Below are 20,044 nucleotides of genomic sequence, written 5' to 3' on the forward strand. Positions count from 1 at the left end.
CCGTGCCGGGGGCGGGCGGGAGCAGGGCCGGGCTGGCTGTACCGTGCCGGGCTGGCTGTAGCGTGCCGGGGGCGGGCGGGAGCAGGGCCGGGCTGGCTGTAGCGTGCCGGGGGCGGGCGGGAGCAGGGCCGGGCTGGCTGTAGCGTGCCGGGGGCGGGCGGGAGCAGGGCCGGGCTGGCTGTAGCGTGCCGGGGGCGGGCGGGAGCAGGGCCGGGCTGGCTGTAGCGTGCCGGGGGCGGGCGGGAGCAGGGCCGGGGCTGGCTGTAGCGTGCCGGGGGCGGGCGGGAGCAGGGCCGGGCTGGCTGTGCCGTGCCGGGGGCGGGCGGGAGCAGGGCCGGGCTGGCTGTAGCGTGCCGGGGGCGGGCGGGAGCAGGGCCGGGGCTGGCTGTAGCGTGCCGGGGGCGGGCGGGAGCAGGGCCGGGCTGGCTGTGCCGTGCCGGGGGCGGGCGGGAGCACGGCCGGGCTGGCTGTGCCGTGCCGGGGGCGGGGCGGCTGGGAGGTGCCCCGCCTGCCTGCAGTGTGGTTGGAGCTTGTCTCGCCTGGGCTGCGCCTGGAGCTACTGCTGCTCCCGGCAGCGGATGCCTCCTCAGGTAAGGGCGGGGAGCAGGATCCGCTCTTCTCGCGGTCTCAGGTCATCGAGAGCAGCCAGGGGCCGACCCTGGCCCTAGAGAGCCCCACTGGGTTTGGGGTGCACGGAGCTTCCGACGCCTCGGCCTCCGCAGCCGTCGCTGCCGGACAGGGTTCGCTTCCCCTCTCGATAGCTGCCGAGGGAGCCCGGGCTCCTCCTTGTCCCGAGCCCGCCCCGCCTCCTTGCCCCGGTGGCGCGGGGGCCTCTGCTGCGCTGGGTGGCTGCTGCCCGGCCCTCCTGGCTCCCGTGCCGAGGTACCGGCGTGCAGCCGCCGCCGGGGCTGGTGCTCGGTGCCCCGCTGCTCGGTGCCCCGCTGCTCGGTGCCCCGCTGCTCGGTGCCCGCCCGTCTTAGGGGAAACCTCTCTCGTCCTCTGTTCCCGCAGGGAGGCGGCCGGCGGGGTCTGCGAGGGACAGCAGCCGGACGATGCTGCTGCCTGCCTGGGAAATGTGTCTGTACGGTGTCCTCACCGTGGGCTCTCACGTCTATGCTTTCTATGAAGCTCACCAAATGTCTCAGAGTAAGTCTGTGATGTGGGCTCCTGCGGCGCTCCCCGCCCGTGGCTGGCCAGGTACCTGGCTTGACTCCGCTTTGGGTTGTTTTGTGCTTGCTCTTCTGCAAGGGGCCCCTGTGCTCCTCCTGCCTGCAAACCAGCCTCCTGCGAGGAAACAGCAGCAGCTAGGTATCAGCTGGGCAGAGAGCTTTGTCCCAGGGCTTTTGTGCCTCCAGTGCTGGGGAGACACTTGACGGTGGTGTCCTGGCACTCAGTTTTTAGGGAAGAGGTGAGGGACACTTCTGAAGCTTAGCTACTCAGGTGAGGGAAGCTCAAGAAAGTCGTATTTTAACTGGAGTTTTCCCTGGCTACTTCCCTGTAGCCCCGTGGGGGTGGGTGGTTCGACGGCAGCTGTGCTTCCCGGTGGATGTTGCTTACTGGGATTGAATCTGCAGAGGCTGTGCTGCCCGCAGCAGTGTTCTGAGAAGATGGGAAAAGGCTACATGGAAGCATGCTCTGGAGCAGCTTCTCTGAGTGGCTTTGGCTTGCTATGGTCCCTGTTGGGTCTGTGTCTCCAGTGAGAGAAACCAGGCAGCCCTGAAAGAGGGGAAATAAGAATTAGTGGAGGTCCTGTGTGGTAACAGGTTGCTTGTTGTCTGTTATTGCTGCTGTTGAAAGGTTCTGGGCAATCATGGGCTTTGACTTTGCCCTTTGTGGCCTTGTTGAGCTGGTCACCAGGTGAGCAGTGACATGGTGTTGTGTCCTTCCCTGACTCAGTGTCCCTCACCTGCAGAGGCAGCATGGGGACATGTTGCTCCCGAGCAGCAGAGGCCACATCCATGACTTCCCTGCTTTTGTTTCTTTGTTATTAGCAGAGGTTTGTTTTCTTTGCAGAGTATGAAGCTGCAATGGACAGAAGGTTTGGGCTGGAACCAGGAACTCTCTTTTGGGGGCTCAAAAAGGTAGGATGAGTGACCAGTTTCATTAAGCTAATAAGAGTATTAGCACTCCTTTACTACAAAACAAACCCCAGCCAATTCCCTCCCTGACTTGCTTTTGACCTCACAGCACGAGGAATGCTTGCTTGTGGAAGTACTTTGGTGTTCAGGCCCATCATCTCATGACAGTGAAGGACCCCTGACATCAGAAAGCCATAAAGTACTTGTGGAGATGAAGTTCTAGTGGGGTTTTGTATGAGCCTCTCAGGCTACCAGCTAACCCCACTCACCTAACTTAGATAGAAACCCCATGTCACAGGAGTCTCCAGCTGACCTGACTTCATCAGATCTCCCTCACTTAGGTTCGGTATAGAAACAGGGAGTGAAGCTTTGCTGCTTCAAGGTGCTTGTTCACCCAAGCTCTTGGTTTTCTATGGCAGAGCAGAGTTACACTCTGAATCCCTCAGAAGAGGTGAGGGGCACAGGCAGGGAAGGTAGTGCTTTGTTTCTCTGTGGTCATTCTTAGGAGCCCTTTGTTTCATGAAGGGCTGTTCAAAGTTGGGGGAGAAAAAATGTCTAAACTTTGCATTAGTGGAGTACAGTCAAAAATGGTTTTGGCTTTTATCCAAAGGAAAAAAAAGAAATCCTGAAGTTTGAGAGGCTCGGAGCAAGCAGAGGTGTGAGTTTGTTAGGTTTGAAGAGATGGTCAAGAACAGTAGACTAATTGAGTCCATCACCAGTAAATTTGCTGACGACACCAAGCTGGGGGCAGGAGTTGATCTGCTGGAGGGTAGAGAGGCTCTGCAGAGGGACCTTGACAGGCTGGACAGATGGGCAGAGTCCAAGGGCAGGAGACTGAACACATCCAAGTGCCAGGTTCTGCACATTGGCCACAGCAACCCCATGCAGAGCTACAGGCTGGGGTCAGAGTGGCTGGAGAGCTGCCAAACAGAGAGGGAGCTGGGGGTGCTGGTCGACGGTAGACTGAACATGAGCCTTCAGTGTGCCCAGGCAGCTAAGAGGGCCAATGGCATCCTGGCCTGCATCAGGAACAGTGTGGCCAGCAGGAGCAGGGAGGTCATTCTGCCCCTGTACACTGCACTGGTTAGGCCGCACCTCGAGTACTGTGTCCAGTTCTGGGCCCCTCAGTTTAGGAAGGAGGTTGACTTGCTGGAAGGTGTCCAGAGAAGGGCAACAAAGTTGGTGAGGGGCTTGGAACACAGCCCTGTGAGGAGAGACTGAGGGAGCTGGGGTTGCTTAGCCTGGAGAAGAGGAGACTCAGGAGTGACCTTATTGCTCTCTACAACTACCTGAAGGGAGGTTGTAGACAGACGGATGTTGGTCTCTTCTCCCAGGTGGCCAGCACCAGAACAAGAGGACACAGTCTCAGGCTGCGCCAGGGGAGGTTCAGGCTAGATGTTAGGAAAAAGTTCTATACAAAGAGAGTGATTGCCCATTGGAATGGGCTGCCTGGGGAGGTGGTGGAGTCGCCATCACTGGAGGTTTTCAGGAGGAGACTTGATGGGGTGCTTGGTGCCATGGGTTAGTTGTTTGGGTGGTGTTGGATTGGTTGATGGGTTGGACGCGATGATCTTGAAGGTCTCTTCCAACCTGGTGTATTCTATGTATTCTATGTTTCCTGAGAAGCTTTCTGACAGGGAACCAATGCAAAGATATGTTGAACTGGGAAGTCATAAGAAGTGGGACCCTTGTTCCAGGCTGCATCTCTGGAATCACCAGCCTGTTGCCTGTGCCTTGGGGAGAAGATGTAAATGGGTGCCTCCCTGCCAGCTTTACAGTGGTACTTGCAGGGAAACTCAGTAATTGCTTCTTGGCTGTGTTTACTGTTAGCAGGGAGTTTAGGAGTCCTGACACTATTTAAAGCTCTTTCTGAATTTCATAGTATTGGAAGCTCAAGTGGAGCTGTTGGAGCCCACTGCTGTGATCAAAATGTGTTGCTGAATGTTGAGTCCTGTGGTGTTTGGTATCAGACCCTAGTGTGTTATGGAGATGTTTCCTTGTCCTGTAAGAGCATGTGTTTATGGCCAGATACACATACTGACCAGTTCCCTTGATGCCCCAGGACCCCATGGACTTTGAATGGAGCTACTGGATTGAGTGGGGAAGAGAGCGTATATTGTGGCTTCTGGCTGGTCACCTGCTGGTATCACAAGTGTGCAGGCTCTTGGTGGAGAAGGTGTGTATGGATTTTCTTCATGTCAGAGAGGTTTCTGTGGGTTTGTTTATTCTGGGCATGGGAAATTCAGCACTGAGGTGACTGAGTGTAGGAAATCCCATTCTGGGAGTGGGTTTGTAGCTATGCACGGACGAGAGCAAGTAGGTTGCCTTAGGTCTGCGTTTGGAGACTTCATCCTCCAACCCTTGAAAGCGGGTGTTTTCTTGTGTCATTTGGCACAAAAGAAGGCTGTAGATACTCTTTTCCAAGACTGTAAATTGATGACTAATTGGGTTTTGTCATGAGGCTGAATGATTGCATGATTTTAGGAAACGACTAGCATGTGGTGTCACACCTGCTAGTTTGAGGAAGAAAAGGAGGGAGTTCTTCCCCAGAGCAGGGAGACTCTGGATATCACACATACAGAAACCTCTTCCATCTTGCAGAGTCATAGAATCACCCAAGTTGGAAGGGACCTCTAAAGGTCATCTGGTCCAACCCCCCTGCAGTGAGCAAGAACATCCTCAACCGGATTGGGTTGTCCAGAGCCCTGTTGAGCAGGCATGGGGCCTCAACCACCTCTCTGTGCAATCTGTTCCAGTGCTCAACCCCCCTCATTGTAAAGTACTTTTTCTTAACATCCATTCTTCATGGATACAGATGGCTTTCCCTGTATTGTTTTCTGTGGGTTTTAACCTTGCTGACTGTCTTTGTTTCTACTACAGACCCTGTGTAGGAGAGTGCTGGATATTGAGTGCTTTTTCTCCTTTCTTTTGCAATAACCTAAAAGCTGTTCTGTTTTTTCTAACAGTATAAACCATGGTGCTTGATGGTTTATGGAATGGCTGCCTGCTGGTTGTTACTGGGAATCAAAGGCTTTGCTGTCATTTTGTTACATGCAGCCATTTCGTTTGCTGTGGCTCAGTTTCAGCTGTCCCTCCTGACATGGTTGTGCTCTCTCATCTTGCTGTCCACGTTACGCATACCAGCTGTAGAAGAAGCCAAGGTAATGTCAGAAAGGCTAATTAACTGTCAAATTATGGAGGTGTTTGTTCACTATGGTAGCTATCTTTATGACAAAGTACTGTGCCTGCAGTTGATGTAAGCAGAGGTTGGCTTAGGCAGCAGAGCTGCAGTGACTTATCATGGAATCAGTAAGGTTGGAAAAGACCTCAGAGGTCATCGAGACCAACTTATCACCCAACACCTCATGGCTAACTAAACCATGGCTCCAAGTACCACATCCAATCCCCTCTTGACCACCTCCAGGGATGGTGACTCCACCACCTCCCTGGGCAGCACATGCCAATGGCAAATTACTCTTTCTGGGAAGAACTTTCTCCTCACCTCCAGCCTAAACTTCCCCTGGCACAGCTTGAGAGCTGGAGCTTCCTCTGTTTCTCAGCTGTGCTGGCTGGTCCATTGAGATGGAAGTGTGTGGCTGAGCAAGTGGCTTTCAGCAGTGCTGAAGTATGAGCATCCTTTACTAGTGCTCTAGTAAATGCTTTTTTTTTTCCCTTCTCAGTGGAGCTTTAAAGGTATCAATTGAAGGTGCTGGTTTTTGGGTTCATATCCAAGAGTTGCTTATTCAAGCTGACTGTGCCTTGTTGGTGACTGCAGACTTCTGCATGGAAAGGGAGACTCTTTCTCCAAGACTTTGATTTGTACCAAACAAGTTGCTTGCTAACTAGGTGGTGCAAGCTCAGTTTTATTCATTCTCTAATGGCTTTTGCTGGGCAAAAGCTATGACAAAATATCCTTGTTCCATTTAATTGTCTAAAGGGAAGAACTGAACATAAGCTATGAGACTTCAGGGGGAGGGCAGAGGGAAGATGAGTGGTTAGAGTCTCCATGGTGTGGATAGGTTTGTGTGTTGAGAGGAAGAATTGGCCCACTGCAATACAAAAGCAGTCACCCAAACTACATTTGCTGATACTTCTATTTTTTTTGTTCTTTTTGCAATACTGTTTTTGTGGTTGGAAACAGGTGTCAGACTCAAAGGCTGAGTAGCATCTTCCCAGTTTTGAGCTTGCTCAGGAGTGACTGCTTCTCCTCAGATCCAGACTGCAGCCCTAGCAGTCCCTTGACTGTCAGTAGTGCAGCTAGCTGGTTTAGATACTGCATTACTGGACCAAATCTGAGTAGCATAATGGCATTCCTGTAAGAAAAGCTCTCCTTCTATCAGTCCTCCAGAACCCAGTATTTCTGAAACCAAGCTGTCTATGCTGGTTGCAGTACTTCTGGTGGCCTTTTCTCCAACAGGCAGTGCTTACTGTTTGTGTTAAGTAGTGCGTTTCACTTCAGTTGCTTCCTCCTGCTGGTGGGCCTGCAAATTAGGATCTGGGTGGACACAGCTGTGCAGCCATATAGATGACACAGCATTGCACCATTCTGACCTGACTTTTTGTCTTGCAGAGAAAGTGGTATGATACTGAAAATGAGTATTACCTGCTGCTCTTTACCGTGTCTGTCCGCTGCCTCTTCTGCACCAGCTTCAGCCTGGAGTACTGCTGGCGTGGACCTGCCCAGAAGTCATCTCATTCATTCTTGTGGATGCTGGCATATGTGTTTTATTACCCAATGTTCCACAATGGACCTCTCATGAATTTTGATGAGTTCAGCAAGCAGGTAACAGTAGTTTCTAACATCATGGAGTTGCAGATTATGGTTTTTTCCTCTTTTTCTTTTTTGGTGCATATTTGTCTCGGGTGAACTGCATGAAGAGCTATGGAATCATAGAGTGGTTTGGGTTAGAAAGAAACTTAATGATTATCTAGTGATTATCTAGTGATCCTCTAGTTCCAACAACCCTCTGCCATGAGCAGGAATGCATTCCACTAGATCAGGTTGTTCTAAGCCCCATCTAACCTGGCCTTGAACGATTCCAGGGATGAGGCATCTGCAGCTTTGCTGGTCAACCTGTTCCAGTGTGTCATCACCCTTGGTGATAAAGATCTTCCTAATATTTAATCTAAATCTATCCTCTTTTGGTTTAAAATAGTTACATCTTGTCCTATTGCTTCTCCTCTTGATGTGACGAGTCCTTCCTCCTCTTTCCTTTAAGTCCTGAAAGGCTGCTATCTCAAAGCTGATGGTAATATCTGCTGCTAGATCTAGACACAGGTGTTATACTGTGAGGAATAAGTTGAAGTGTGATAGGTTGATTTTTGTGGGGTGTGTGTGTTATTTTTTTCCCATCCTGAGAGACTTTAATGCTAGTAATAACACAAAGTAGGTAACTTAATTAAGTTTTCCTTGAGTTCTTTTAATATGTTTCATAATCATGGAATTCTGTGATTCTGTAATGGCTTTTGCTGGGCAGAAGCTGTGATGAAATATCATAGTGTCATAGAATCACAGGGTTGGAAGGGACCACAAGGATCATCCAGTTCCAACCCCCCTGTCATGGGCAGGAACACCTCACACTAGATCAGGCTGGCCAGAGCCTCATCCATCTTGGCCTTAGACACCTCCAGGGACGGGGCCCCAACCACCTCCCTGGACAACCCATTCCAGGGCTTCACCACTCTCATGGGGAAGAACTTCCTCCTCACCTCCAGCCTGAATCTCCCCACCTCCAGCTTCATTCCATTCCCCCTAGTCCTATCACTACCTGAGATCCTGAGAAGTCCCTCCCCAGCCTTCTTGTAGGCCCCCTTCAGATACCCTTGTTCCATTCCATAGAATTCCATGATTATGAAACATATCAAAAGATCTCAAGGGAAACTGAATTAAGTTACCTACTTAACTTTTTGTACAAGGTAGCTTACAGTATCACAGTATAACTAAGGTTGGAAGAGACCCCAAGGATCATCAAGTCCAACCTGTCCCAACAGACCTCACAACTAGACCATGGCACCAAGTGCCACATCCAATCTCCCCTTGAACACCTCCAGGGACGGTGACTCCACCACCTCCCTGGGCAGCACATTCCAATGACGAACGACTCGCTCAGTGAAGAACTTTCTCCTCACCTCGAGTCTAAACCTCCCCTGGTGCAGCTTGAGACTGTGTCCCCTTGTTCTGGTGCTGGTTGCCTGGGAGAAGAGACCAACCCCCTCCTGGCTACAACCACCTTTCAGGTAGTTGTAGAGGGCAATGAGGTCACCCCTGATCCTCCTCTTCTCCAGGCTAAGCAACCCCAGCTCCCTCAGCTTCTCCTCACAGGGCTGCGCTCAAGGCCTCTCCCCAGCCTCATTGCCCTTCTCTGGACACCTTCAAGTGTCTCAATGTCCTTATTAAACCGAGGGGCCCAGAACTGGACACAGGACTCAAGGTGTGGCCTAACCAGTGCAGAGTACAGGGGCACAATGACCTCCCTGCTCCTGCTGGCCACACTATTGCTGATGCAGGCCAGGATGCCATTGTCCCTCTTGGCCACCTGGGCACACTGCTGGCTCATGTTTAGGCGGGTGTCAATCAGCACCCCTAGGTCCCTCTCTGTTTGGCAGCTCTCAGCCACTCTGACCCCAGCCTGTAGCTCTGCATGGGGTTGCCGTGGCCAAAGTGCAGCACCCGGCACTTGGTCTTGTTAAATGCCATGCCACTGGACTCTGCCCATCTGTCCAGTCAGTCGAGGTCCCTCTGCAGAGCCTTTCCACCCTCTAACTGACCAACATCTGCTCCTAACTTGGTGTCATCTGCAAACTTGCTGATGACTGACTCAATCCCCTCATCCAGATCATCAATGAAGATGTTAAAGAGGATGGGGCCCAGCACCGATCCCTGGGGGATGCCACTGGTGCCTGGCTGCCAGCTGTCTGTGGCACCATTCACCACCACTCTCTGGGCTCAGCCTCCAGCCAGTTCCTAACCCAGCTCAGAGAGCTGCTGTCCAAGCCACAAGCTGACAGCTTAGCCAGCAGTTTACTGTGGGGGACGGTGTCAAAGGCCTTGCTGAAGTCCAGGTAGACCACATCCACAGCCTGCCCCACATCCACCAGGCAGTCACCTGATCATAGAAGGAGATCAGGTTGGAGAGGCAGGACCTGCCCTTCCTAAATCCATGTTGGCAGGTAAGCCTCTGTTTAGTTTCCAGTTCCCTACTTGAGAGTGTTACCAGTAAGACTTTCAAATAGGCATTCCAAACGTTTCTGTCTATTGTCCTTTCTCTCTGAAAGCTCTGTGTACAAGGGAAGGCTGTAGTTAGAAACCATTCTTGTGTCTTTGTGGTTGTATGTCAGCCATGGGGTAATACTGAACTCACATAGGGCTGGTAACTGACATTGAGGATATATTCAGTCAAAAAAATAGTCAAAGTAAGTCTGTCTAACTTGAGTGGAAAGAGATTGATTGATTAGACTTCAGTGTATAGAGGAAGTGGAAAGAAAGCAAATTAGATTCCAAAGGCTGGATAATTAATCTACTTGATTGTGATTTCTGTTTCCTCCTGTGATATTTTTCCCTCAGTGAGGTACTTGGCTGGGGGGAACCTTACATGCATATCTTCACTTCAGTGCAAGCATCTATAACTGATGCTGTAGTATTTTTCCTTCTTAGTAGTGATTTGAAGAATTTTAGTTGTTACTCATCTCCTTCAAGAAAGGTTTGCTTGGGTGTCTAAAATGGTCTTCCCCATAACTTTGAAAATATCAAATGGTGTTACAGGAATGTGAGTTTTGGGTGTAGCACTGGAAATTTGACCATGTCCCAGCTTTAAGACCAACTGTCCTCCCCAAATTCTGCTTCACAGGTTTATCTGACCTCACATTTACTTTGTTACATTTCACTGGGTAAAACATCTGTTGTAGGTTTGTGTTTAGAAGCTTAGGCATTGCTTGCTTCTGTCTGTATTTGAAAACTTTCTGCTGAAGCCACAGCAAACAGACAGGAAAGTTAGAACTGAGGTTCTGGGTGGACCCCTAAGTGACAAGTTCTTTGCTCATTTGTCTTCAGTAGCTGTGGAAGGTGCAAACTGAATATTGTTATCCTGAGCTGGATGTTGTAGGAAAGGTCTGCATAGATTGACATAGAAACTGAGGTAATTTCTCTTGTGTTTGCAGTTTCTGAAGTGTGTTAATTTCCATCTATATTCTTGTACTCCTAGCAGAGGGAGAGATGCAGGGTTCATTAGTTTGGTGGTGTGGGTTTTGTTTTATTTGACTGCTTCAGAAGACCTATGAGACTCCAAGTTAGCAGCTTGGGGGTAGCTGGTAGGAAAAATGGGGAGAAAGTCTTGCACTGAAACTAAGCTCATCTGAAACAGCTCAGCAAAAATCCATGCAAAGACCAACATATTCTTGGGGTGGGGAGAAAAGGATTGGGAGGGAGGTCATTCTGCCCCTCTACTCAGCACTGGTTAGGCCACACCTTGAGTCCTGTGTCCAGTTCTGGGCCCCTCAGGTTAGGAAAGATGTTGAGTTGCTGGAAGGTGTCCAGAGAAGGGCAACAAAGCTGGGGAGGGGTTTGGAGCACAGCCCTGTGAGGGGAGGCTGAGGGAGCTGGGGTTGCTTAGCCTGGAGAAGAGGAGGCTCAGGGGAGACCTTCTTGCTCTCTACAACTCCCTGAAGGGAGGTTGTAGCCAGGTGGGGGTTGGTCTCTTCTCCCAGGCACCCAGCACCAGAACAAGAGGACACAGTCTCAAGCTGTGCCAGGGGAGGTTTAGGCTGGATGTTAGGAAGAAATTCTTCACAGAAAGAGTGATTGCCCATTGGAATGTGCTGCTCAGGGAGGTGGTGGAGTCACCATCACTGGAGGTATTTAGGAAGAGACTGGATGAGGCCCTTGGTGCCATGGTTTAGTTGATCAGATGGTGTTGGGTGATAGGTTGGACTTGATGATCTCGAAGGTCTCTTCCAACCTGGTTTATTCTAGTCTAGTCTAATGGTATGCCTGTATTGGTAATATATTCTCATTTAAATATGCACAGACCTGTTGGGTTAAAACCATAAAGAGGATGGAACAGACTGAACAACAATGTGTTTCTGGTTGGTGTTGAGAAGGGGATGTTGCCTTCACATGTGAAATTGGAGAAGGATTTTGAAGTTTGCAGTGTCTAACAGTTGATTCGATGTGAACAATACTAAGTGTTTATTGCTGCTACCAGTGCAGACCACCTGCAGAACCCATTAACTGAAGCCCAGACTGAGATGAGGCTCCTGCTGAGCATGTTGGAAAGAAGTAGTACTGAAGATGGAGACAGACTGCTGTGTGGCTTGAAGATTTTAATACAATGCTGGCAATTGGCATCCCTTGCTGGGCAAAAATGAGAGTGATGCTTCTTCCATGGCCTTGTAGAATTTCTGGCTTGAAGAAGGGTATAGCATCTCTAGTCATGGGTTTGAAGGCCTGTTGTGCAGATCCCTGTGATTAAATGGTAGTCTCCAAGTGTAATGACTTGAGTCAGAACAAACTGAACCAGCAGGTTAACTTGTCTGTTTTCCCAACACAGAAGAGAGGGATAAGTAACACACAAACTTGGGATTGAGACAAAAATATGTGAGATAAGAATAGAGTGTAGTGATCAAAATCAGATAAACATAGTACAAAATGCATAATTACCTTAACCTGCTTGTAGAAAAAGCACTGCCACAAAGCAGAAGCAAGCAAACCAAAGACCCAAGGCAGAAAACTACTCCTCCATCCCTCCTTGTGCCACCACCATCCCAGCAGAAAAAGACCAATACCCAAGAACCTGGAATCCAGAAGCAGCAATTGGAACAGGAAGCCTCCTCTGTTGCAGTCTGAACTTTAAGCCCCATAATACTTTGCTCCAGTTAGCCATTTTTGTTGAGGCTAGCATGACTGCAGCATGGTATGAGTGACAGCAACAGGTTTGTTTCCATCCATGATCCCAAGCTTTCACCTAGGTGCCACAAATGAACATTCAAAATGAGTGTCCTTCATTTGTAAGTCAGCAGAGGAAGCTGCATGTTAGCTGCACTGTGTGCTTACACTCATGAGGGGGATTTTTTCTGTGCAGATCTTTAATATCCTCATTGATGACCTGGATGAGGGGATTGAGTCAGTCATCAGCAAATTTGCAGATGACACCAAATTGGGAGCAGATGTTGGTCAGAGGGCAGAAGGGCTCTGCAGAGGGACCTCGACTGACTGGACAGATGGGCAGAGGCCAACAGGATGGCATTCAACAAGTCCAAGTGCCAGGTGCTGCACTTTGACCACAACAACCCCATGCAGAGCTACAGGCTGGGGTCAGAGTGGCTGGAGAGCTCCCAAACAGAGAGGGACCTGGGGGTGCTGATTGACGGCAGCTGAACATGAGCCAGCAGTGTGCCAGCAGTGGCCAAGAAGGCCAATGGCATCCTGGCCTGGATCAAGAATAGTGTGGCCAGCAGGAGCAGGGAAGTCATTGTGCCCCTGTACTCTGCATTGGTTAGGCCACACCTTGAGTACTGTGTACAGTTCTGGGCCTCTCAATTTAGGAAGGACATCGAGACACTTGAAGGTGTCCAGAGAAGGGCAACAAGGCTGGGGAGAGGCCTTGAGCACAGCCCTGTGAGGAGAGGCTGAGGGAGCTGGGGTTGCTTAGCCTGGAGAAGAGGAGGCTCAGGGGTGACCTCATTGCCATCTACAACTACCTGAAAGGTGGTTGTAGCCAGGAAGGGGTTGGTCTCTTCTCCCAGGCAACCAGCACCAGAACAAGAGGACACAGTCTCAAGCTGCACCAGGGGAAGTTTAGGCTAGAGGCGAGGGGAAAGTTCTTCACTGAGAGAGCTATTCGCCATTGGAATGTGCTGCCCAGGGAGGTGGTGGAGTCCCCATCCCTGGAGGTGTTCAAGAGGGGATTGGATGTGGCACTTGGTGCCATTGTATAGTCATGAGGTTTGTGGTGACAGGTTGGACTGGATGATCTTTGAGGTCTCTTCCAACCTTACTGACACTGTGGTTGCTTATCTTGTACATGCAACTTTGGTGGCTGGTTAGACTGGAGAAGGAAACATTATGCACACATACAATGATAGATACACAAAACATGACAATTTTGAGGTAATCCTATGTTTGTTACTTGATCATAGTCTTTTTGCTGATTATAGTCTTTTTACTGCAGACAGAAGGTAAAATAAGATAATGCTAGACCAATGTGTTTGCTGTAGAGTTAAGAGTTTGGGGCAGCTTGAAGCCTGTCAGCTGCAAACTTTGTCTTATCTGATAGCTAACTTACACTGAGAAAAAGGTAGTTAAGTGTATCATGTAGGTCTTTCTGACCATGGTGATGCTGTGGGTGGAAAATCAGGAACTGTCCTCAAGTAATCAATCCCATGCAGCTGGTAGAAGTTGTCAGTATTTTAACAGGAAGCAGTCATTGTTTAAGTTCTGGTTTATCATAGAATCAATAAGATTGGAAAAGACCTCAAAGATCATCAAGTCCAACCTTTCACCCAAGACCTCATGACTACTAGTCCATGGCAGCAAGTGCCACATCCAATCCCCTCTTGAACACCTCCAGGGACGGTGACTCCACCACCTCCCTGGGCAGCACATCCCAATGGCGAATGACTCTCAGTGAAGAACTTTCTCCTCACCTCCAGCCTGAACTTTCCCTGGCACAGCTTGAGACTATGTCCTCTTGTTCTGGTGCTGGTTGCCTGGAAGAGACGACCAACCCCCACCTGGCTACAACCTCCCTTCAGGGAGTTGTAGACAGCAAGAAGGTCTCCCCTGAGCCTCCTCTTCTCCAGGCTAAGCAACCCCAGCTCCCTCAGCCTCTCCTCACAGGGCTGTGCTCCAGACCCCTCCCCAGCCTCACTGCCCTTCTCTGGACACCTTCAAGTGTCTCAATAGCCTGCTGTCATGAACCCCACTCTTCCCATACAGATGGGAGGGACAGTAACACAAAAAACTCTGCCCTGAGCTAAGGAATTTCCTGAAATAATGCACAGTTACCTTAGCCTATTGGCAGGAAATGTGCAGCAAAATGCAGAAGCCAGCAATAAAACAGTTCCCCACAGCCCAGCAGAAAAGACCAGTGCCCCAGACCCAACAAGCAGAACAGGAAGCCTCTCATGTTACAATCTGAACTTGAATCTCCATGATACTTTGTTCCAGCCAGCACTTTGAATCTGGCATGATGGCAGCATGATATTGAGTATCAGCAGCAGACCTCACTCCAACCCTGCCATTGTCTGTATTTGGTCGGGCTCCTGCTTGGAACAGCTCCTTCATAGCTGTAGTTTCAACTTTTTGGATTGTCTTTAGAGGTTGATGAAGTTACAGGAATTTTGCAAAGTCTTATGTCTGGATTGTGAGTAGGTTTGCAGCACTTGCACTTCTCTGCTGTGGTTGTGTCTGTTCATGTTTGGCCTCTTGTTGATTTCTACACTTACTGAGAATGGAGAGACCAGTCTTCCCTCCAGTGAATCAGGGGTTTCCAAATGGTGTCCTCAAATGGTCCCCTTAATAACAGTAGTGAATTGCAAAGGAAGCTTAAAGAAAGGTCTCAGGATTAATATGTGAGTAAAACAGTCAGTGATGTGCTACATAACCTCTTTGGATTTCTTCATTAGATGAGGAGACAAGAAGCCTTCAGTTTGAAGACCAATATCAGCATCTTAATTGTGGGCATAATTCGCATTTTCTTTTGGTGGTGCCTGGCTGAGCTGATGATTCACTTCATGTACATCCATGCTCTCTATGGCAGTGCTCCACCCCTGGAAGCTGCATCATACTGGGCCTTGGGTGAGTACAGAAACAACAGCAGAAGTCTTCCTTCTCCCCCAGCTTCAAGAATCATAGAATCAATAAGGTTGGAAAATACCTCAGAGATCATCAAGTCCAACCTGTCACCCAACACCTCATGACTAACTGAACCATGGCTCCAAGTGCCACATCCAATCCTTTTTTGAACACCTCCAGGGACAGTGACTCCACCTCCCTGGGCAGCACATTCCAATGGCCAATTACTTTTTCTGGGAAGAACTTTCTCCTCACCCTGAGCGTAAACCTCCCCTGGCACAGCTTGAGACTGTGTCCTCTTGTTCTGGTGCTGGTTGTCTGGGAGAAGAGACCAACCCCAACCTGTCTACAACCTCCCTTCAGGTAGTTGTAGAGAGCAAGAAGGTCTCCCCTGAGCCTCCTCTTCTCCAGGCTAAACAACCCCAGCTCCCTCAGCCTCTCCTCACAGGGCTGTGTTCAAGGCCTCTCCCCAGCCTTGTTGCCCTTCTCTGGACACCTTCAAGCGTCTCAATGTCCTTCCTAAACTGAGGGGCCCAGAACTGGACAAGGTGTGGCCTAACCAATGCAGAGTACAGGGGAACAATGACCTCCCTGCTCCTGCTGGCCACATTATTCCTAATGCAGGCCAGGATGCCGTTGGCCTTCTTGGCCACCTGGGCACACTGCTGGCTCATGTTTAGGCAGCTGTCAATCATCACCCCCAGGTCCCTCTCTGTTTGGGAGCTCTCCAGCCACTCTGACCCCAGCCTGTAGCTCTGCATGGGGTTGTTGTGGCCAAAGTGCAGCACCTGGCACTTGGATTTGTTGAATGCCATCCTGTTGGACTCTGCCCATCTGTCCAGTTGGTGAAGGTCCCTCTGCAGAGCCCTTCTGCCCTCTAACTGATCTTACTGCCAAACACTCAAACTCCCCTTATTTTGCATTCTGTGTTACTAAACCAAATTATATCAGGGGCAGCAATGCTAGCAATGCTGGTAAAGACAGTACTGTGAGATTTTGCTTTCAGCATCTTAAGGGCAATAATGATGGTTGGTGTACACCTCTGAAGTATGAAGCTCCAGTGTTCCACATCACTTCATGTGGTAGCCTTGTGAGGTGAAACCATGAAGAAATAAAAACCCCAACCAAACAGAAGCCTGAGTTGCAATGCTCATTTAAAAGTGCTGCTGTACAACAGTGTCACTGATGGCCATGTAAAGCAGAAATGCTGAAGTTACCTGAATTAACATGACTGACTACACACAGGTGTGAAATACAAAAATAATACCTGGGAGAATGTGTTAGTAGTGTTTTCTCTTGTGTGGAAGGAATTGGGCAAACCCCATGCAGTGCTATGGGCTGGGGTCAGAGTGTCTGGAGAGCAGCGAGGCAGAAAGGGACCTGGGGGGGGACTGGTTGATAGTAGGCTGAACATGAGCCTGCAGTGTGCCCAGGTGGCCAAGAACGCCAATGGCATCCTGGGCTGCATCAGGAACAGTGTGGCCAGCAGGAGCAGGGAGGTCATTCTGCCCCTGTACACTGCACTGGTTAGGCCACACCTTGAGTCCTGTGTCCAGTTCTGGGCCCCTCAGTTTAGGAAAGATGTTGACTTGCTGGAAGGTGTCCAGAGAAGGGCAACAAAGCTGGGGAGGGGTCTGGAGCACAGCCCTGTGAGGAGAGACTGAGGCAGCTGGGGTTGCTTAGCCTGGAGAAGAAGAGGCTCAGGGGAGACCTTCTTGCTGTCTACAACTCCCTGAAGGGAGGTTGTAGCCAGGAGGGAGTTGGTCTCTTCTCCCAGGCAACCAGCACCAGAACAAGAGGACACAGTCTCAAGCTGTACCAGGGGAGGTTTAGGCTGGATGTTAGGAAGAAGTTCTTCATAGAAAGAGATATTGGCCTTTGGAATGAGAGATTGTTCTCTGCCGCTTTCTTGTCCTTCCTCCACCTTTATATGCTGAGCATGATGTCATATGGTATGGAATATCCCCTTGGTCCTTTGAATTCAGCTGTCCCAGCTGTGTCTCCTCCCAAGACCTTGTTCATCTCCAGCTTACTCACCAGTGGCTGGTGTGAGGAGCCAAAAAAGACCTTGAGTAAGCTCTCTGTAAGCACTGCTCCTTGATAACTAAAATAGCATGCCTGGGTTAACACTGTTTCAATCTCAATCCAAAACATAGCCCTATACAGAACAAGAGGACACAGTCTCAGCTGTGCCAGGGGAGGAATTCTTCCCAGAAGGAGAGATTGGCCATTGGAATGTGCTGCCCAGGGAGGTGGTGGAGTCACCATCACTGGAGGTGTTTTAAGAAGAGCCTGGATGAGGCACTTGGTGCCATGGTTTAGTTGATTAAGTGATGCTGGGTGATAGGTTGGACTTGATGATCTCCAAGGTCTTTTCCAGCCTGGTTAGTTCTATTCTATTGTAGAACAAATGCTTTTGTGTGTTTTATCTGAGAAGCTTTCTTCTGTGCATTGATGTGGTAGTTTTAGGTTTCCACCTAATTTGTTTCTATTTACTCTACACTCTACTCTGCTCCTGTGAAAACTAACTTTACCTCAATCAAAACCCACCACAATGTGATATCTTGAGTTGATTAGAGAGTTCTATCCTGTAAGTACTTCCTAATGACCATAATGTCTACTGTACATATTTTGGGAGTATCCAAGGCATTTATGTCCTTGAGAAAGCTCCTGGTTTTCCTCAATCTGGAAGACTTGTCTATTCCTTGACCACGAGTCTATGAGCAGCTCTGTTTAGTCTTCTTTAAGAACCTTCACTTTGGGTCTTCATGTCCATTAACCTTTGCCTGAAATGAAGCCCTTAGCCTCCAGGGTGCACATTGTGGTATGTAGTTTCCTGCTATCCCTCCATACATTTTTGGACTTTTCTTGCTTCCTGTGTGCTACAGGAAGGCAGGGATAGGAAGCCAGGCTGCACAGCTCCTTATAGTACTGTTTTTTCTTTCATCATTCTGTTTGGTTTTGTGAGGCACTACCTCTTTCAAAGCGCTGCCAACCAGCAGTGAGCCACGCCGCAGAGAAATATGAGCCTGATTATTAATTCCATTGTTTTCTGTTACAAGGAATGGAATTAGGAAGCTTCACATTTCTTTCATGATGCCTTTTTCAAAGGATAGAGCCAGGCATTACACAATTGAGTTGTCCCTTTTAGAACAGAATAGAATAAACCAGGTTGGAAGAGACCTTCGAGATCATCATGTCCAACCTATCATCCAACACCACCCAATCAACTAAACCATGCAACCAAGCATCCTGTCAAGCCTCACCCTGAACACCCCCAGCGACAGCGACCCCACCACCTCCTCAGGCAGCCCATTCCAATGGGCAATCACTCTCTCTGTGTAAAACTTCCTCCTAACCTCCAGCCTAAACCTCCCCTGACACAGCCTGAGACTGTGTCCTCTTGTTCTGGTGCTGCTTGCCTGGGAGAAGAGACCAACCTCTGCCTCACTACAACCCCCCTTCAGGTAGTTGTAGAGAGCAATAAGGTCACCCCTGAGTCTCCTCCTCTCCAGGCTAAGCAACCCCAGCTCCCTCAATCTCTCCTCATAGGGCTGTGCTCCAAGCCCCTCACCAACTTCGTTGCCCTTCTCTGGACTCGCTCCAGCAAGTCAACCTCCTTCCTAAACTGAGGGGCCCAGAACTGGACACAGGACTCAAGGTGTGGCCTAACCATTGCAGTGTACAGGGGCAGAATGACCTCCCTGCTCCTGCTGGCCACACTCTTCCTGATGCAGGCCAGGATGCCATTGGCCCTCTTGGCTGCCTGGGCACGCTGCAGGCTCATGTTCAGCCTACCATCAACCAGCACCCCCAGGTCCCTTTCCACCTGACTGCTCTCCAGCCACTCTGACCCCAGCCTGTAGCTCTGCATGGGGTTGTTTTGTGTTCGTTCAGGTCAGTGTAGCAGGTAGGAGTGGGTGGTTAGTCCTGACCACAGGGCAGCACAGCATGGTGTATGCAGGACTGCTGATAATGGCAGTAGAGCAATGCTTATCTGGCAACTTGTGCCAAATTGACTTGGAACTGCAGTAGAAAGCCTCCCGCAGCATGAGGTGTAACCTCCTGCTATGATCAATACCAAACTAAGGACTTTATAGTAGCTCCAGTCATGGAGCCCTTGTTAGGGAGGAGTGTCCTGCTGTGAAGAAAATAGTGTAGTCCAACATTTGAAGCTTGCCAATAATCATGCTCTTCTTGATTGATTAATGGAGCTGGCAGCACCTGATGTATCTTGTGATTGCTGGCATTATTGCAGAGATACATCTGTGGCCTATCTGCTCCAGTGCAGGAGACACTTTGCTTCCTAAAGGAGAAGATGCATATAAAAAGTAAGGGAAAGAGTAAATAAACCTGAAGCCTGCAATTCTGAACTTGAAGATATGGCCCCAAACGTTGAGCTGTTCTGTATGTATGTTTTTTTATTAGACTGGTGCCTTATGTCAGTAACCCTCTTGAAATACAACTGCTTCTCTCTGATAGGTGTTCTCTCTAGCTGAATTTGCCCTGGTACTTGACAGAAACAGGCATCTACAATCATTAATGCTACAAGGTCAATATAGCTGTACAAAGGGTAATCTTGTGCTGTTGTCCTCAAAATCATAGAGTCACAGAATCATAGAATCAATAAGATTGGAAAAGACCTCAAAGATCATCAAGTCCAACCTTTCACCCAAGACCTCATGACTACTAGACCATGGCTGCAAGTGCCACATCCAATCCCCTCTTGAACACCTCCAGGGTTGGTGACTCCACCACCTCCCTGGGCAGCACATTCCAATGGCCAATCACTCTCTCTGGGATGAACTTTCTCCTCACCTCCAGCCTAAACCTCCCCTGGCACAGCTTGAGACTCTGTCCTCTTGTTCTGGAGCTGGTTGCCTGGAAAAAGAGACCAACCCCCACCTGGCTACAACCTCCATTCAGGTAGTTGTAGACAGAAATGAGGTCTCCCCTGAGCCTCCTCTTCTCCAGGCTAAGCAACCCCAGCTCCCTCAGCCTCTCCTCACAGGGCTATGCTCCAGACCCCTCCCCAGCCTTGTTGCCTTTCTCTGGACATGTTCAAGAGTCTCAATGTCCTTCTTAAATTGAGGGGTCCAGAACTGGACACAGGACTCAAGGTGTGGCCTAACCATGCAGAGTGCAGGGGCACAATGACTTCCCTGCCCTGCTGGCC

The 20,044-nt window shown here is 49.8% G+C and overlaps 1 protein-coding gene across 1 annotated transcript in view; it reads left to right on the plus strand.

The window, feature by feature from the left end:
• Nucleotides 1-531: 531 nt before the first annotated feature.
• HHAT (hedgehog acyltransferase) overlaps nt 532-20,044 on the plus strand; it is a 140,415-nt gene continuing 120,902 nt past the window's right edge. Inside the window, exons 1-7 of the mRNA XM_054168725.1 lie at nt 532-590; nt 1,012-1,146; nt 2,014-2,081; nt 4,141-4,254; nt 5,045-5,239; nt 6,649-6,861; nt 14,700-14,871. Coding sequence (XP_054024700.1) covers nt 1,053-1,146; nt 2,014-2,081; nt 4,141-4,254; nt 5,045-5,239; nt 6,649-6,861; nt 14,700-14,871 — 856 coding nt within the window. The 5' untranslated portion in view covers nt 532-590; nt 1,012-1,052. The remainder of the gene's footprint in view (nt 591-1,011; nt 1,147-2,013; nt 2,082-4,140; nt 4,255-5,044; nt 5,240-6,648; nt 6,862-14,699; nt 14,872-20,044) is intronic.

This window comes from Dryobates pubescens, chromosome 2 (assembly GCF_014839835.1).
Source record: "Dryobates pubescens isolate bDryPub1 chromosome 2, bDryPub1.pri, whole genome shotgun sequence".
Classification (NCBI taxonomy): domain Eukaryota; kingdom Metazoa; phylum Chordata; class Aves; order Piciformes; family Picidae; genus Dryobates; species Dryobates pubescens.